At 45.3% G+C, this 16,823-nt stretch overlaps 1 protein-coding gene across 6 annotated transcripts in view; it reads right to left on the reverse strand.

Moving 5' to 3' along the window:
• The window catches only part of mcf2la (mcf.2 cell line derived transforming sequence-like a), a gene marked incomplete at its 5' end in the record, with an annotated part of 28,514 nt that extends 13,031 nt beyond the window's left edge, over positions 1-15,483 (reverse strand). For 2 of the 6 annotated variants that reach the window (XM_084003898.1, XM_084003894.1), the window contains 4 exons: positions 99-189; positions 1,990-2,104; positions 2,426-2,509; positions 13,993-14,113. In XM_084003898.1, coding sequence (XP_083860024.1) covers positions 99-189; positions 1,990-2,104; positions 2,426-2,509; positions 13,993-14,113 — 411 coding nt within the window. Of the gene's footprint in view, positions 1-98; positions 190-916; positions 1,142-1,989; positions 2,105-2,425; positions 2,510-8,535; positions 8,628-13,518; positions 13,636-13,992; positions 14,114-15,440 lie in introns of those variants that run through there. The other 4 variants (XM_084003897.1, XM_084003895.1, XM_084003896.1 and 1 more) reach the window with 4 other exon arrangements.
• Positions 15,484-16,823: the final 1,340 nt, after the last annotated feature.

A 16,823-nucleotide genomic window follows, 5' to 3' on the forward strand; every position in this document is an offset into this window, starting at 1 on the left:
GCAAAACAGCCATTAATGACACACACCAGCAACTACAGACAGAGATCTGTTTAAAACCAGCGTTTCAGAGTGACACACACACGTAAACACAGTCTTACAGCGATGCGGAGCAGGGTAGCCCTGACGGCGGCCCATCGGTCCAGTCGTCTGTCGATGACCAGGATGAAACCCACTCCTGATGCTGCAACGCTGCAGGAGAGAAGCACACACTGTTACCATATGTGTGTGTGTGTGTGTGTGTGTGTGTGTGTGTGTGTGTGTGTGTAACATGTCCCACTAATTACATCCACCGCGTTTCATCCTAATCATGAAAAATAAGCTGTAAATTTGAAATCCTCAAATGAGTTGCAAATGTTCAAATATGTCTCCATCTAATGATATTCCTGCACTGCATTTCCCAGAGATCATGAGGCAACAAAACAACATAAAATACATAATATTCAGCTTCCGTCACTATAGCAGACACATGATAGCAAATCTATAAAAATGAGAGGATTTCAGTGAAAACATGATTAATAAGCAAAGGTTAAATCCTTAACAACTGTCTTTGCGTCTGTGCTAATCATCCGTCATCAGTGGTGATTATTAGACAGCCTTATGATTACCATGGCAACGTTGGCCCTGAAAAAAAATCCTCATTCCATTTCATTCATTCCACAGGCAGCACCATATGTAGCAACCTCATTAGGCTAATGCGTGTGTGTGTCGGTGTGTGTTTGCAGTATTTCCTGCCGGACAAACTGACATGACATCGAAACACACGAGTGAAACGGGTAATGCACACACACACACACACACACACATAGTGTTGGGCCAACACAGAATTACTGCTGAGCTGGTCCATCTGGGCATCCTTATTAGCCAATTCCCATCATCTCACACACAGATACATGAAGGAAATATAACACTACGCTACCCTGTGAACGCTGTGGCATCAAATCCTCAATCCATGTCAACGGGGAAAATATTAAAAACCGCTTGAATGAAGCCGGCTGAGAATCTGGGAAGGAAGCTCTGCTATTCCACGACAAAAAAAAAGAACGCAAATCCTTAACATCCCTTTGTTAGCGTCCAGCAATAATCCATTCCCCCTTTATATCGTCCTTATTCCGCCGTTGTCGCTGTTCATTTCTTGAATCCACAATCATCTGTTTGCAGCTCGCGGATGGAGAAGCGGGGACCGTTCGCATCCTTAAAGAGCATCTCCTCCTTTCCCTTCTCCCTCTGCTCCTCCACCACCTGCTTTCCCACCCTCAGCCAATTAAAACCAAGCCCCGCATCTTGCTGTTCTCCCACAGCCAATCAGGGCGCAGAGTGCAGCCGATTGGCAGCTGGGGAAAAATAGCTAGTGGGGGGGGGGGAAAGGGAGGGGACTCAGAGGGGGGGAAGGGGAGGGTGGGAGGGATATGAAAGGTGATGAGCCATAAAAAAATATATATTTTAGGCCGCCATGACACACACACACACGGCAGATTATTTGTACATAAAGCATTATCATCCTTTATTCTTAATAATGTGTGTAAACGTGAGTATGTGTGTGCAATGGGACTGCAGTGCTCAGCAGTAAAGGGGAAGGTGAAAGAAAGGAGGGGGAGAGGGAGGAGGGAATAAAGGAGGAGAGGAGAAAGGATGGAGGGAAGAAAAGTGAGTGTGTATAATTAATTTTCATTCAGCAAGGAAAACAATGAATTTGTGTTTGATTTGGATCACTGTCTTAATTATCTACATATATGTTTTGTTATATTTTTAATAATATATCTTTCATTGTCAATTGTCTTTTCCTGCAATCCTCCATTCTGTCTTAAATCCATTTCTTTATGTCTTTTGTGCTGCAGCTTTCCTTGTGGCAGGCCTTTGGTAATGAGCTGCTGACATCTGCTGGCTCCATGTGGTATTGCACCCCCACAAATTGGCCAGACTCCTTTCACAGTTTGTTGTCAAACCGAATGTAGCTGCGAAAAAGATGACATGTGCGTGCGTGATGCCAACCTGGGGACGCTGCTGAGGTAGCCGAGGACATTCTGGACCTCCTCGTCCTCCAGCTCGTTGAAATCTGGGCATTCTGGGAAGACGATGATGGGGTTGCCGCTCATCCCGCGGCCCCCTGCAAAAAGACAAAGAGTCAAATCAAAAAGGGCCTCACACACACACACACACACACACACACACACACACACACACACACACTCTCGGCCTTCTCCTTCATCGGTGGGTCAAGTTGCAAAGCATGATCGTAGCGATGAATAATTCACATGTCACTCAGCAGGCATTATCGTCATGGTAACCCAACACAGGGCCTTTGTTGTTTTTGCAAAGACTTAAATATAATGTCAACTAAAGTACAACTTTAAACGATTATTTTTCATAAGAACATTACTCTGTGTGCACATATACATTATTTTTTCAAGATAGAAGCCAAACCCACCTGGCAGGATGGCAAACTGTTTCTGGAGTTCAGAGCCGATTTCTGCTGCACACAGAGGACCATCCTCCCTCTGCAGGATTTCATCTGGAAAAAGACAGATGACACATCCTTATCATCATATTATATATACTTACAAATGGGATCAGACAACGAAGACGAAGGAGAAACCAGTTAAAAATCAGGTTGTGGCTGACGTTCGGATAGGGATCCAATATTCACACATGACCCATTTTGGTTTTTATTACCGTACATGTGATTGAATGAAGTAGACGAACTTCCAAAGAGGAGAAAGGGAGGAGAGGGGAGAAAGTGAGGTAAGATTTCCTCCTCTCTCCGGGCCAAGCTGGATTACAAGTAATCTCATTTAGCCCTCTGAGACATGAAGAGACAGAAATATGGAGAAGAAATAAAAACCCGACCCAAACACAAGGGAGAGAATTGTGTACAAACATGTGTGTGTGTGCATCTGTGAAGGAAAACTGTGATGTTTCCCCGTCATGTGTGTGTGTGCGTGTGTGTGAAGCAGCATGTGTGCAGACAAAGGCTGGCACTGAGAGCGGTGCGAGGGAAGCGTGGTGAGGTTTTCGGAGCCGTATGCCGCGGCTGGCAGCGAGAAGCATTAATTACCACAAAGTGCAAACCCAGCAAACTGTTCATATTCTAGAAAAACACCAAACTGCTGATTTCCCCGTGGATGCATGTGCAGAAACACCATGAGGCTGTTTTTTTTAGATCACACAACCAGCAATGTAGTCTTCTAACAGGCATTGTGCACATCCCGATGGTCGTCGGCTTGCAAGCAGCTCCATATGATGAAGAAACCCGGCAGATTAAGGGCTCAGATCCTCAGTAATGCTATGTGCAGTGTGTCAGCGCACCGTTGGCTAGACGGTGACTCACACCGCATACTGTAGGTCTCATGCGTAGTCTGCACTTCTGGGCGCCATGTGTTGGAGCCTGCAGGCAGCTGTTGACAATTTAACAGGCGACGCAAAATACATGTAGTTGTGGTCAGACAGGAATCTATTACTGGAGGTGTGCAACACTGGTTGGCACACACACACACACCCTCGTAACGCCAGTAAGCCACCGGGCACGGCTCCTGATATCCAGGGATTACATTAAGATCACAGACCAGAGGCTCAGGAGTCATCCGCCTTCGGTGTATTGACACAAACGTCGTCACATGGACAGGAAGCGTACATCTCTTGAGGACAGGAGGGAAGCAGCGGGGAACAGGGAAGAAATTAGTCAAGAATTTATAGACGGGATTCAATTAATTCCAAGGGAAAGAGCAGCATGCACACTGTTTTAAGCAGGATGCAGTTTAGAGAGATGTTGCACTAATGCAGGTCCACGTTAACAGACTTTAAGAGACTTTAACAGAGCTTCCAGCCTGTAATTTCACCCAAAACAACAAGCCTGTCATAATTGGCAGCGACCAGAAAGGAGGGAGAGACGAGGAGGAGAGCTCCGGGCCGGCTGTCAGTTCAGTGTGTCAGGCGGTAAGCTCGGGTTAAGACCCGAACTCTGGAGCGCAGCCAGACATGTGCAGCACCCTACTGTATCTGGTGTGTGTGTGTGTGTGTGTGTGTGTGTGTGTGTGTGTGACCTCAAACACTCACAACAGTCACAACCTGAGAGGAGGCCCCGCAACGCTCTCTTTCTCACGCCGTAAAAATGTCGGCGATAGGAACCACAGCTTTTGTGTCGCCTTCTAAATTAACTTCTCGACCCAGGAGTCACTCAGCAGTTACCATCGCCATGGCAACCTTTAATTGCAGGTGGGGAACACACAGCTGATTGAGATTCACTAATAAGACCCCATTCTCAGCTTCTACGGCGTCTATTTTCTTCATATTCATCTCTTTGAACATTATAGTTATTTTAAACCTGATGTGTCTCCGCTCTCAATATCCAATAAACAACATTTTCATCCGCTCATGCTGAATGCCGCACATATCAGACATTCAGGCGTCGGCGCTGCTTTTCACTGCCTGAAACTCTAAAAGTCCCCGCTTTGTCCTCCGTCGGATGAATGAAAATAAACCGTGGCTGCGAGTGAACCCCTTTACCCGCTGAACCACACACATGCAAGCTGGAAGTGGGGCAACGCAGCCAAACACAAATAGTGATTATGGGGGGCCGAGAAAGAATGTCCCTCCGCCTCCTGGCACCCCCCCCCCCCCCAACCCTGACACCCCTTCACTATTTCATTCATCCTCTTTTTTCAGGGGCTTAGCTGAGGGGCAAACTGATACATGACTGTCTACACACTCAAACTAAATGTTGCAGCTTTAAGCTCTTCTTTTTTTTTTTAAATCAGCGTCACCTCAGATTTGCAGAAACATGCGTCATAACATCAGTTTTCAGGATTTAAAATGGGATTCTTGAGGGTCTGAAGTCCTATTTGTGTGAGAGCGGATTTAGAGAGGTGAAAAGATAGTGAGGAGGAGGAGGAGGAGGAGGAGGAGGAGTGAGGCAGTCGGAAAAAAAGAGTGTAGAGGTGCTCTCGTTGTCAATGGGATGAAATAGAGGACAGGGCTCCTTTACACATGCCTACATATTTAATGTGTTGGCCTGGTGCTACTTGATACTGTGGATGCGTTTTCTCTATGGTGGCAGTGCAACACTTTAAGGTAAAATACACACATTATGTACTACAATACACTGCCGTCGGAAGTTGTTGATTGACAGGATCAACTTGATGATTATAAGGATGAACTATGATTATAAACACTGTGTACATGTGGATTAGATTACAATGCAATTAGCAAAAACTCACTTTGTGAAAACTTCTGGTTCGTTCATAACTCGGAGGTGAGAGAGAGGCAACCGGCCAATTAAGTCTCATGAAGGTGCAGTCCATCACACACACACAAAGCAGTGTCTACTACCGTCACTCACACCTCCTCCTCCTCCTCCTCTCTCTTTTGTCCGGCACTCATGTTCCCGCAGGTTTGCACCGCTAAACACACATTGTCAGTTCAAAGATGGCAGCCAGCTGTTCCGTGCTGGTTAATGGCTGCCAGCGCTGGTGAGCCGGTCAAAGTTCAAAGCTACAGGAAGCCAGGGAGCTGTCTGATGTTCACTCAAACACACACACACACACACACACACACACACACACACACGGGACCCTGGCTGAGCGCTATGCAAACAAAAACAAGCATGACATGTTTGGACGCGGAGGTGCATCCAGAGAAAAGGAACCGGACACACGCAGGTGTGGAGGAAATTAACAGCTCATCTGTTGTCATTGACGACACCATAAATCCCTTTTATGAGTCCAGAAGTCGCAGTGGTTGAACTTGACGTTGATGCAGCACTCCTTCATACTCTTTAGACGTTCCTTGTACACATTTGAACCTCATGCAACTTCTGAATATGAATTGTAAATAAATGCATTAAAGTTCTCAGTTAGAATCAAACGGTTGTTTCGTGGATTTCTGCCCAAAACCAGAACGGTTATCATGCAGAGACTATTTCAGGTTGTAACGCGCGGCGTCCATCTGCTGCTCTGGCATGCACCGAACAGGACAGGACTGACTCGGAATGTGGACTCCAAGCTTGTGTGCGTGGCGTGGGCGCGGCAGCGGGGTTAAAAGTTGCTGCGTTGGTATCAAATGCCAGCGGAGAGATGGCCAGCTGCAGTGTGTATGTGTGTGTGTGTGTGTGAGGGAATCTGAGCTCTATTATCTGGCATTATAGTCAGGGTTTACCGAAGCTCCATCTGTCACTGCTGTGGGGTATCTGACACACACACACACAGGACAGGGGGAAAACACACACCATGCCAAACAACAACTGGGTCAGACGACCAACAGTGGTGTGTGTGCGTGTCTGTGTGTGTGTGTGTGTGTGTGTGTGTGTGTGTGTGTGATTCAAACCCAAAGCTTGAATTAGTGTGGATCAGGAGTAAAAAGCATCCAGACAGACATTCAAATATTACTGATGGCTGCCAGTGAGCAATCAGGGGACACCACACTTGTGTGATGCATCATTCAGACCATGACTAGTGTCCGAGGACGTCTCGGTCCGGCCGAGCAGCTCAACGTGACGCGCTCTTCCTCGTTCTGCCGCGGTTAGAAACCCGGAACAATGGATTCGAGTCTGACGTTGGCAGCGAGCCCTAATATACTGAATAGATGGTGGCATCATCATAACACACTACTGTCCCCCTGTCTGCAGTCTGTACACACACACACACACACACACACATAGTTCATCCAACGCTAAATAAAATCCGTTGGAAAAACGAACAGTTCATGAGAGTAATTGAGCTTCATCAGAGCACAAATTAATAAATACAAACTGCTTTACAAAAAAAATACCAAAAATATTGTTTCTGCTCCCCACATAATGTAAAAAATTAAATAAAAAGTTGTATTTATATTTATCCAGTACTGTAAATGTTTAGCACATATCTTAAATTTAAAAAAAAATAATGATGTGGTCTGAGAACATGACCTTGCAATCATGTGGGTTCAACCCTCCTCCAGTCCTCTCTCACCACCAGCAGAGTAAAACAACAAAAACAAGCAGCGGCCTTTTTTTTTTTAGCTGCCTCTGGCCACACCAGTCATTACGCTACACAGAACAAAGACGAAGATGAAAACTGAGGAAGAGAGGGGGAAGAAGAAAGGGAGAGAATAAGAGGGAGGCAGCAAATAAGTCAAGAATCCAGGAGGTCTGTGTTTTTACTTGCCCTCAAAGAAACTTGCAGCTGTAGGAAAAAAAAACCTGACACTACTCTTTAACACAATGACATCATGCACTGGAAGCAAGACTTATCTTCTATTATAGGCTTAGAAGGTCACCGACGGTGCACTGGGTTCACTTCAGGAGGTTGACGATGTTGTCATTTTGAATTTCAATAACAATATTCGCGGAATAGAAACTGATCTGATCTCGGGGCCAGCCCAGAAACTTGACTCTAATCTGTTGGTACCAAAGTTTAGCAGGTCACGATGAAAAGGTCAACAAGCCCCGGCAGAAAGTGATCCGTCTCTTCAAAGCTGAAATGTGGGGCACGATGAAAAGACCATGTGGTTATGACACGCAGTTTTAGTTCATTTCAACTCTCAGTTAATAAGGTGCGTTTGTTGACGACCTACATCATGCAGAATGTATTGTTAAAAAAGGGGCATTCCACCAAGTTTCTGGTTATGTGGAGCGTGTGTTTTAGCCTCATCAATATGTTTGATTTGTTGCGTTTCCCACTCCCACCCTCGGGCAACATAATCCACTTGATTATGTCCTTTTTCTTTTGTAATAATTTGCTATGAAGGACCAAATAAATTGCTAAATCCAAAGCAAATCATTTTTTGCAAAACACGATAATTGAGAACGCTCAGATCCACATCCCAGATTGCATTATGGGAGCTTGTGAGCAGGCTGCATACATGATACCCTCAGTCCATCTGCCAGTGGAACAAACACACAACGAAACACACCACGCACACCTGAGAAAGCCTGCAGAGGGAGAAGAAAAGCATGACAATGTCTCTGTGGATCATCATCAACGCCGTGGCTCGCAGGGTTGCTGTGACTGCACAAACACCGAATAAATATAATATTTGAGCAATGGGCAACACGAGAGAGTGGACATACGGGGGAGGAGATGTTGACATTCGCTCAAAAAGGGGGTTTGTCCCAGCCGACAGAAGGAAACACGGCGTGTTAATGGCTCCCAGCATGCTTCGCTGTGTGGAGCGCACGTAGACCGGGACAAGCCTCACGTTAACATACAGCTCAACACACAGTTGGGAGCCCGAGGAGCACTTTACGTCAGGTTACGTAACCGTCTGATGGAGAGTAACGCCTCCAGCGAGGGAAAAGCATCTTAGGCCGCTGAGACGAAATCAACGAGGGCAACAAAGCCAAGTCACGTCGATTCATCCGGCTCATTCATCCACTTCAGACCCATCTGCTCTTTAACATCCGTCCATGAAGCAAACTTCACCTGCTGCCGCACATGATAACAGCTGGACACACACACACACACACACACACACACACACACACCTGAGAACGAACTGGAAGAAGCACCTGTAGAACTCTCTTATTTCTCTCTATACAATAAACACACAAGAAACAAACCACTCTACCTGTCAGCATCTTCAGTTGCAGCCACAGCCTGGTGATATCGTGGCACAGTTGGGACACCCGGTTTAGAGCCATTCTTTTGCCGGTGTATGTATCACCCCCCCACCCCCCCACCGACACACACACACACACACACACACACGGTGTCAAAGCACCTTCACACACAGCCGCATATTCTGTCAGAGCACATCGCGGTGGAAGTTCAGGCGGTCCATTCCGCCGCAGCCGAGGACTTCAGCCGCTTACTGAGCTGTCAGTGCACAGCGCAGCCCAGACACACTCACACTCACTCACACACACACTCTCACACACACACCTCCCCCCGCCTTCTCATCTGCACCAGCCAGCAGAGGCGGAGTTTCACGCGGTCCGCCTCCAGTTTCACATGACACACTGTTTTCACTGAAAGGCTTGCAGTGACAGTGACTGCTAGTACACAACAATGATTATAGATGTATTCCTGTGTGTAATCTGATAGATTACTGCATGAAACATGTCTTTGTTTTCAACGTTCGGAAGCATGAAATATGATCTAAATCAGCTGAGACCAAAAGGATGTCCTGGCCGATACTAATACGATTTATTTAGAAGTCTGATTGCGTTTTTCTTCTGAAAGATGTCTCTCTCCCTCTAACTTACTTTGTATTTTTATTTTTGGTACATCATAACTGTGGTTTAAACATCAACAACATGCAACCGTAATCTTGAAACTTCTTTGTTTCATGGGAGCAAAATAAAAATGAATTTATAGCACTTTCATAATAAGATTCCATCCTGATCCAGGCAGTAATAGAAGACAGAAACCAAACTTTTCTCAGCAATTTATATGAATTAATATAAAATACTATACTTTTCAAAGAATAGCAGGATGATCCCACTAAATCACATTTGTCCTTACCCACTGCTCGTCTTTTAAATGTCACATTTCCCACATTTATACCAAGCTGGCAGGGTGATGGAATAAAAGCTCTAAATTGGGTTAATGTAAAGCAAACATGTGCAGTGTGTGCTCATGTTGGTGCCGGAGGGAACCGAGGCCTCTTTCTCTCACACAAAGCCAGTGAAGGCAGCAGTGGGGGGCCCAGTGTGCCACACACACAGATGCAGGGAGAAGCTGGACTGGTGAAAATTTGAAAAGACCCCTCGGGAACTCAATTCATAAAATGCTGTCCCACTGAGGGAAAAAACACATTTAAACTGTCACGCTGCTGCTGCTGTTTAATCGACACCTTGCCCATTCTCCGTCACATGAACAAGGGAATACAGTCCTCACATTTTATTTTGTAGGAGACCGCCAACCACGCTGTCTAAACCCATGAAGACATAAGACATTTTATATTTCCATCCTAGCAACAACCAACTGGGGGCATGCAGTTTGCAAGACATGCAGCCTAGTTGCATTATGGGAAGTGTAGGGCCCAGCATTGTGGATCCTTATGGAGCATGTTGGCGTTAGTAGCCCTTTAAGAGCACAGTTCCTGTTAACCCCTTGCCCTCCCTTTTCCTGTCTTCCACGTTGTTTTGTGAAACATTTGAGTCGGTATTGAAGTTAATGCATTGGAGCATTTCAAATAGTGTGACTTCGTGTGTTTATTGCATTTATTATTAGCGTTTTATTGGTTCGATGGTGATGAAAGAGGCTGAGGGCTGAGTTTAGATCAAGGGGATTCACGCTCATCTTCAGACCTCGTCTATGGCCCTGCTGACCAGCACAAAGGGGATAATCCATGCTTTCACACACACACACACACACACACACACACACACACACACACACACACACACACACACACACACACACACACACACACACACACACACACACACACACACACACACACACACACACACACCTCATTCAATTTGTCTGCATGGATCCTCGAATTCCCATGAAGCCATCTTTCCAGTTTTCCAGTACACAACAGTCATTTTGTTGTCCCAATGGTTTCACTTGTAAAGTTGATTTTTCACAGTAAACCAGAATAAAGATCAGATCATCCATCCAAGAAAAAATCTGAATAGGACACTTAAATCCTGGCTGGTTCTCTAGGAATGCTTCCATCATTAGGTGTCAATTTAAGTAATATATGGATTAAAATATGCTGGTCGAAATGATGCAGGACTGAGATTAGGTACAGGGAGATGAAAAAACAATGGCTGTGTGAGATTAAGAGTTAGATTAAAGATGAATCTCTCAGTCTAGCCTGAGATAAGATTATCAATAAATGAAACAGCGTTTCAGCCAACGGGATTTAAAAAGGATGGGAGTGGGAACCGCGGAGGCCTGACTGTGTGTGTTTACCTCCTCTCAGATTTAGATGATAGAGCACGTTGGCGGCGGCGGGACCGGAAAAGGGCAGAGGGTTTATAATGGTTAATTTCCTGTCTCTGCTCCAGCAGCTCTGACAGCACCCAGTTTGTCTTCCATGTGGGAATTACCACCACTCGTCAACTCATTCAAACTTCAACCTCCTCCTGACATTTGACCCACGCCGTGAAATTCATTAGCGCATGTGTGAAACGTCCTCTTTGTGACTGAAACACTCGGAAATCAGCCACGCAACGCACTGTATTATCTTCTCTTACTACAGGCGCACAGCCTTGTGAACCAAGGTGCATCTGTGTGTGTTTACATGGGATGCAGAGCAGACGTCGGTGTGTGCACGGGATGTAAGGGAGACCTGTCTGCGCCTTTATGAGGGATGTGGTGCAGACTAACAGCTAGAATAACTCCCAGCTGAATTATTTATTAAAGACTCCCCCCCCGAGCGTCTGTGTCGGAGACCAAACGGCGTATTGACTCCTTCCGCCGCGGGATCAAACACAATCGCCTCGGCATGGAGCATAAACAGGAAGACACCAATTGAGACGTGACTCACGGGGGCCAGAACAAGTAGCAGACGGCAACACAAAGGTGTGAGCAAGTGGACTCGTTTTGAACACATCAGTCAGCAATTAGCTGCCTAATTAAACTACGCAGCATTCCAGTCTGCGACCTTTAGAAATCTGAGCGATACAATGAAGGATGAAAGAAAAACCACAAAGGATCCCACTGTCATAACTTTCTCCCTCCCCCTTTGTCTATTCACCGTCTGTCAAACATAGGTGTATATCTGTTTACTGATGGCCTGACATCACAGAGAAGCTGATAAATGCGTGTCTGCTGCGCATGCTGTGTTACGAGGGGTTCAAATCCGGCTCACAACCATCCAATAAATCCCTGTACAGGGGCAGGATAATGAAGATTCAGGGTCACCCAATAACAACTCAGATGATTTCATCGTAAACAACAAGGATGTTGAGGGAAACTCACAAGAATACCAACGAATGAGGAAGTTTTTGCCACATGAGGGGGGGGGGGAGATGGATCATAAGTCAGGGAAACGCCAGAGGAAGTGACAAGCAGCTGATCACAAACCCATGGCTTTAAACGCACGAATAAATCTACAAAAACATCACATGAGCATTAACATTTAGACCCCGGGAAACGAACAATATGAGCTGATGAAGGGGCAGTAATGAGGTAACGCAGCACCTGTCTCAGTGACACAGCGTTTCTAGAATAGCTCTCGCTAAAAATACACGCGGCGTCTCTAAATACAGACCAAAGCACACGGGAAACCAGAATTAGACTGAGAGATCTGAAAACCATCAAACACTCGGGAGTCTGCGTGATCGACTGCACAAACAGTCCGGCACTGCACGCACACCAGCTGTCAGATAATTATGCCACCTTTTATTGAACCACCTTGAGCAAATAAGGATGTTGAACACTTTTTTCCCACATGTACTTTGGGCTCCTTTGATGGGCCACAGGAAAAACCTTTATAGCCACGATATAAAATCATTACATTTGCAGCTCAAACTCCAAAAAAGAGAACAGTAACTTGAATGCTTTCCGGTGATTTCGGGATGGTGGAAACGCCTCGTAGACACAATGTATTGTCTGTACAGTAGCACACAGCCAGCCAACGCAGCGAGTGATTGCATCGTTCTTTGATTTGACTACTTCTTTGTGAATATGATGAGTGAGAGGAGAGCACTCATGACAACACGCTGCATCTCACACACACACTTAAACACACACATCCCCTTCAAAACTCACTATGCAGCTGTTGACAGCACTCATTGCATCTGTAGTAGCTCTCCATCTCCTCCAGAGAGATGCGGACGAACCTCTCCCCTGCATACTCCCGTCTCCCCGCGCATTCCTTCATCATCCCGTCCCTCCGTCTGCTCCCCTCTTCCTCCTCAACCACAGGTGGAGAGAAGAGTATCGCCCGCCTCATCCTGCTCTCCTCATTTGTACGTCCAAACCCTCCCCGTCTCAGTCGCACATACACACACCTGTCACGTTATTGAGCGATTACACCACTCCCGTTTGCTCCGCCCCTCCCCGCTGCTGTGTAAATCTGTGTACCTACATCTGACGGAGCAGCACACGGACAATAAACACGGATAATAATCACTTTGTTGCATCTGTTGCCGCCAAACACGGGCACACAAATATTCACTTTCACGATGAATGTCATGTCATACTGAGCCCTCTTGAAATATCCCTTTCTTAGACAGTGGAGTCCTTTCATTCTGCAGCTTCACTAATAAAGGCAATAAAAAAGCCCTGAAAATAATCTTTAAAAAGTTACACATATTGAAGAGTTCATAGTCCAGCCAGGACCTGGTTTCAGTGTCTCTAACTTTCCACCTTAAAACAGAGGAAACACCTTAAATCAAGCATAAAGGGATTACAGTGTTTGGATAGAAAACACTAAATCCCCCTCCCATCTAATGTCAACAAACCAAGAAGAATCCTCTGACCTGTTGGCCTTCACGTGGAAGTATTGATCAGGCTGTTCCGCCTGACATTTTACCAATCAATGTGACTAAATTTGACCCTAAAATGACCCTGTTGGTGCGTCTAAACTGCAAGACAGGTTCCCGGATGTAGAATAATGGACTTTCACTCACAGTGCGATGACACTCACCTCGTCTGCTAGTCTGCGTGCATTTATGTTTCTGTTTCCTGTCTGCCGGCGGACGCACACAGCAAAGACCGGCAGACATGATGAAGACGGTCCCCCAGTCTGTTTAATCTGTCCCTGAACCATCCAACGAGCGAACTGACTTTTCCTGCCGCAGGCGTGTATTGAGACATAAAGCAAGTTATCAATTAGTCACTCACGAGGGATAAATCGGGTAATCAGTGACAGGGGTCAAACACCGAGGAGGAAGAGGATCGGCCTGGAGTGACGGCTGGTGCCCCTGCTGGACTACAGCGACATTTACTGGATGTTGGATGAGAATATTCAAACTAGCTTTCAACTCCAAAGGGGAAATCTCAGTTGGGATAGGAAATCCTGTCCTGTCATCCTGTCACATTGATTTCAATAACAGACACTACAGACGAGAAGACTCTCTGAACACAGACACACACAGCACACACACACACTCACACCGACCTGGCGGTCCTCGGCTCCTGCTGTGCGTTTGTCGGGTCAACAGACTGATGGACATGAACACATCGTGAAGCAGTCCGCTGAACACCTCTTGGCCCTCCTGAATTAACTCCAAAAGAGACATCGTCATCTCAGGGTGGGTTTCATACTACGAGCTTGTTCTTCACGCCGGCTGCCTCTCCTCCTCCTCCTCCTCCTCGATGTTTGCTCTGGTGGACGTGTGATTGTTTATCTCACTTCATGTCTGCTCTGTGTTTATCACAGGAAGAGAGGGGCGGGGGCATCATTAACCCCCCCCCTTCAGCTAATTATAACAAACTTGGCAAATGTGTGTGTGAGTGATTTGGACTTATAGGGTGTTTAAACACAATCGCCTTCTTTGTGGGGTTTGTTTCCAACTGAAAAAGTGAAAAATAAATTTGTTTCTCTTCTCAAAGATAAGAAAGTTTCCATTTCCATCAACACATTATCCCAAAAGTTGCCCAGGGGTACGTTTTACCACCATAAATTATGATATTATACACTGAGAAGGGATCAACCACGTGGGCAGCAGGATGGGTTTTTCATCTCTTCTTTTACTCAAAAAGCCTCCAACAATGTCACCCACATACCGAGGGTAACTCAATAGTCCTGGTCATGATTCGATGCAGCAGTTAGTGGCGATGGTGAGAAAAACCATGACTTCACTGGTGCCATCCTAGGAAGGCCTCCACCTATCACATTATCTTCATTGCACCTAATTCATCATCAAGGTAGCAGGCATATATGGTCACGCACTTTTCATTATGTGGCATTGATTGGATTTAACAATCAAGGGGAAGAGTCAGAGAGATATGCCTGCCTATACTGAAACAAAACTACAAAACTAATCCCCCTGACAACAAACTCAATTATTCTACCTTCTTCTTGCTGAAGCACAACCTCCAACGTCTCTCCTGGAAACCAGTTGAAACTGGTTATGTTATCTAATACTATTCAAATCGATTCACCCTGGGACTATTTATATCTGTCTTTTGAGGCATAATTCCAACTTTAGCAAAGAGCACAGAGAGACTCAAAGGAAGAGGCTTGGATGCAACCATCTGATGCACGGAAACACACATGCAAAGTCCTATAATTGTTGTGTATGAATCATGGACATTGTAGTTCAATAGGCTGGTTAGATCCAAAAGAACTACGAGCCCGATGTGTGATTTGGATCTGCTCACTAAGCTCACACCCAATTTAGAAACCTGGAAGTTCAATCTAAATCCTCCTATCAAACACCTGGGGGTCAAATCCCATTTTCACAGACAAAATGTGCAACATGCAAGCTGTGCCACATGAGAGCATTTTTCTCTCGCACTCATTTTGACACATTTTACTGATTGGAGGAAACGCATACACTCGAGCCCTTAAAATGGGAAATACATAAGACATTAGTGTGACCATGCTACTGCAAGGATCCCTACCGTTGATCGTCGACAGCTGCTCTCCCATCCTTGCCCCCGGGACGCCAAAAATCTGCAGACGTTCCTCTTCACATGGACTTCACAGATCCTAAAAGATACCATATATTACCAAAATAACAACAACTACAAGAGTACATTTAAAAAAAAAGAAATACTGAAACATGACAGTACTTGAGCAGTAGCCTCAGGTAAAAGAACACAGAAGCAATAAAGAGGACAGAAACAGACGGATGCACTGTCCATTTAATTTGGTCAGCAGTGTACAGGGAGGGAGGGGGGGGAAGTACACACACACACACACACACGACACTTAGGGCACTTTTGCAATTGCGTAACACATAACAACGTCCATGCCTCTGTGTACCAAACACACACACACACACACACACACACACACATCTGTCCTTAGGGGTGTTAACAACATTACGGACGCTAATTTTATCTTCTCATTCAATTGAACTGTGCAGCAATTTATCTTAACATTCGACCGTGCGAGGTCAAAATATGAACCTTTCAAAGAAAAGATCAATGCTGTCATGAGATCTACTCAAGCACCTTCTCCAGCAGTTTAAGCATTAAATGTACATGATTCTGTGTATCGATGACTCCATGGATCTGTGCCAAGATCTGCCGAGTGATACACATAATGTACATTTCAAAAGATCACGATTCCGATGTCAGTCAATTAAAAACTTGTCGAACAAACAAAGCAAATTGATCCTCTTGCCCTACAGTGGGCCCTTTCACTTCTTTGACAATAGAGCAGCACGCCCTGAGTCATATGGATGGAGACCTTGTGACGTGGTGATATGCCAGGCTAAATAAAGACGTGTTCCACATGCAACACAATGTGACACTTCTAACGGGCCAAGTTCACAGACGTGTCCTTGGAGATGTCACCGGGAGTCCGTGGAAACAAAGGAGTCAACTGATTTCTAAGGAAAACTCACTTTCAATTATTCCGAAAAATATTTATCTCCAGTACAATATGCACAGTTTGTTCCAAATCACGTTATTTGTATTAGACACACCGAACGTTTTCATTGGAATGGACCTTTAGCAGATAAGATCCCTGCACTGGATTAAACACTTGGATGTTCCGGGTTTCATTGGAAGGTTATTTATAAATTAACTTATTTAACCTTATCCCAGCTGATTTAATAAATGGTATGTAAATACCACAGCAGGACAATGTCCTCCATCCCTTACAAACCTAACTCCAAATATTATTTACCTGGTCAAACACCATCTCCGTCTCTTGTACTCACGTTTTTCAATATCTCATTAAATTGGTGAGCAATTTATTTGCCGAATTGACTTTATTAATCAAACTGTGGGGTGAATAGCGTTCCTTTGTCAATATGCAAACACTATTATTTCCCT

The sequence above is a fragment of the Eutrigla gurnardus genome (assembly GCF_963514095.1).
Source record: "Eutrigla gurnardus genome assembly, chromosome: 24".
NCBI lineage: Eukaryota > Metazoa > Chordata > Actinopteri > Perciformes > Triglidae > Eutrigla > Eutrigla gurnardus.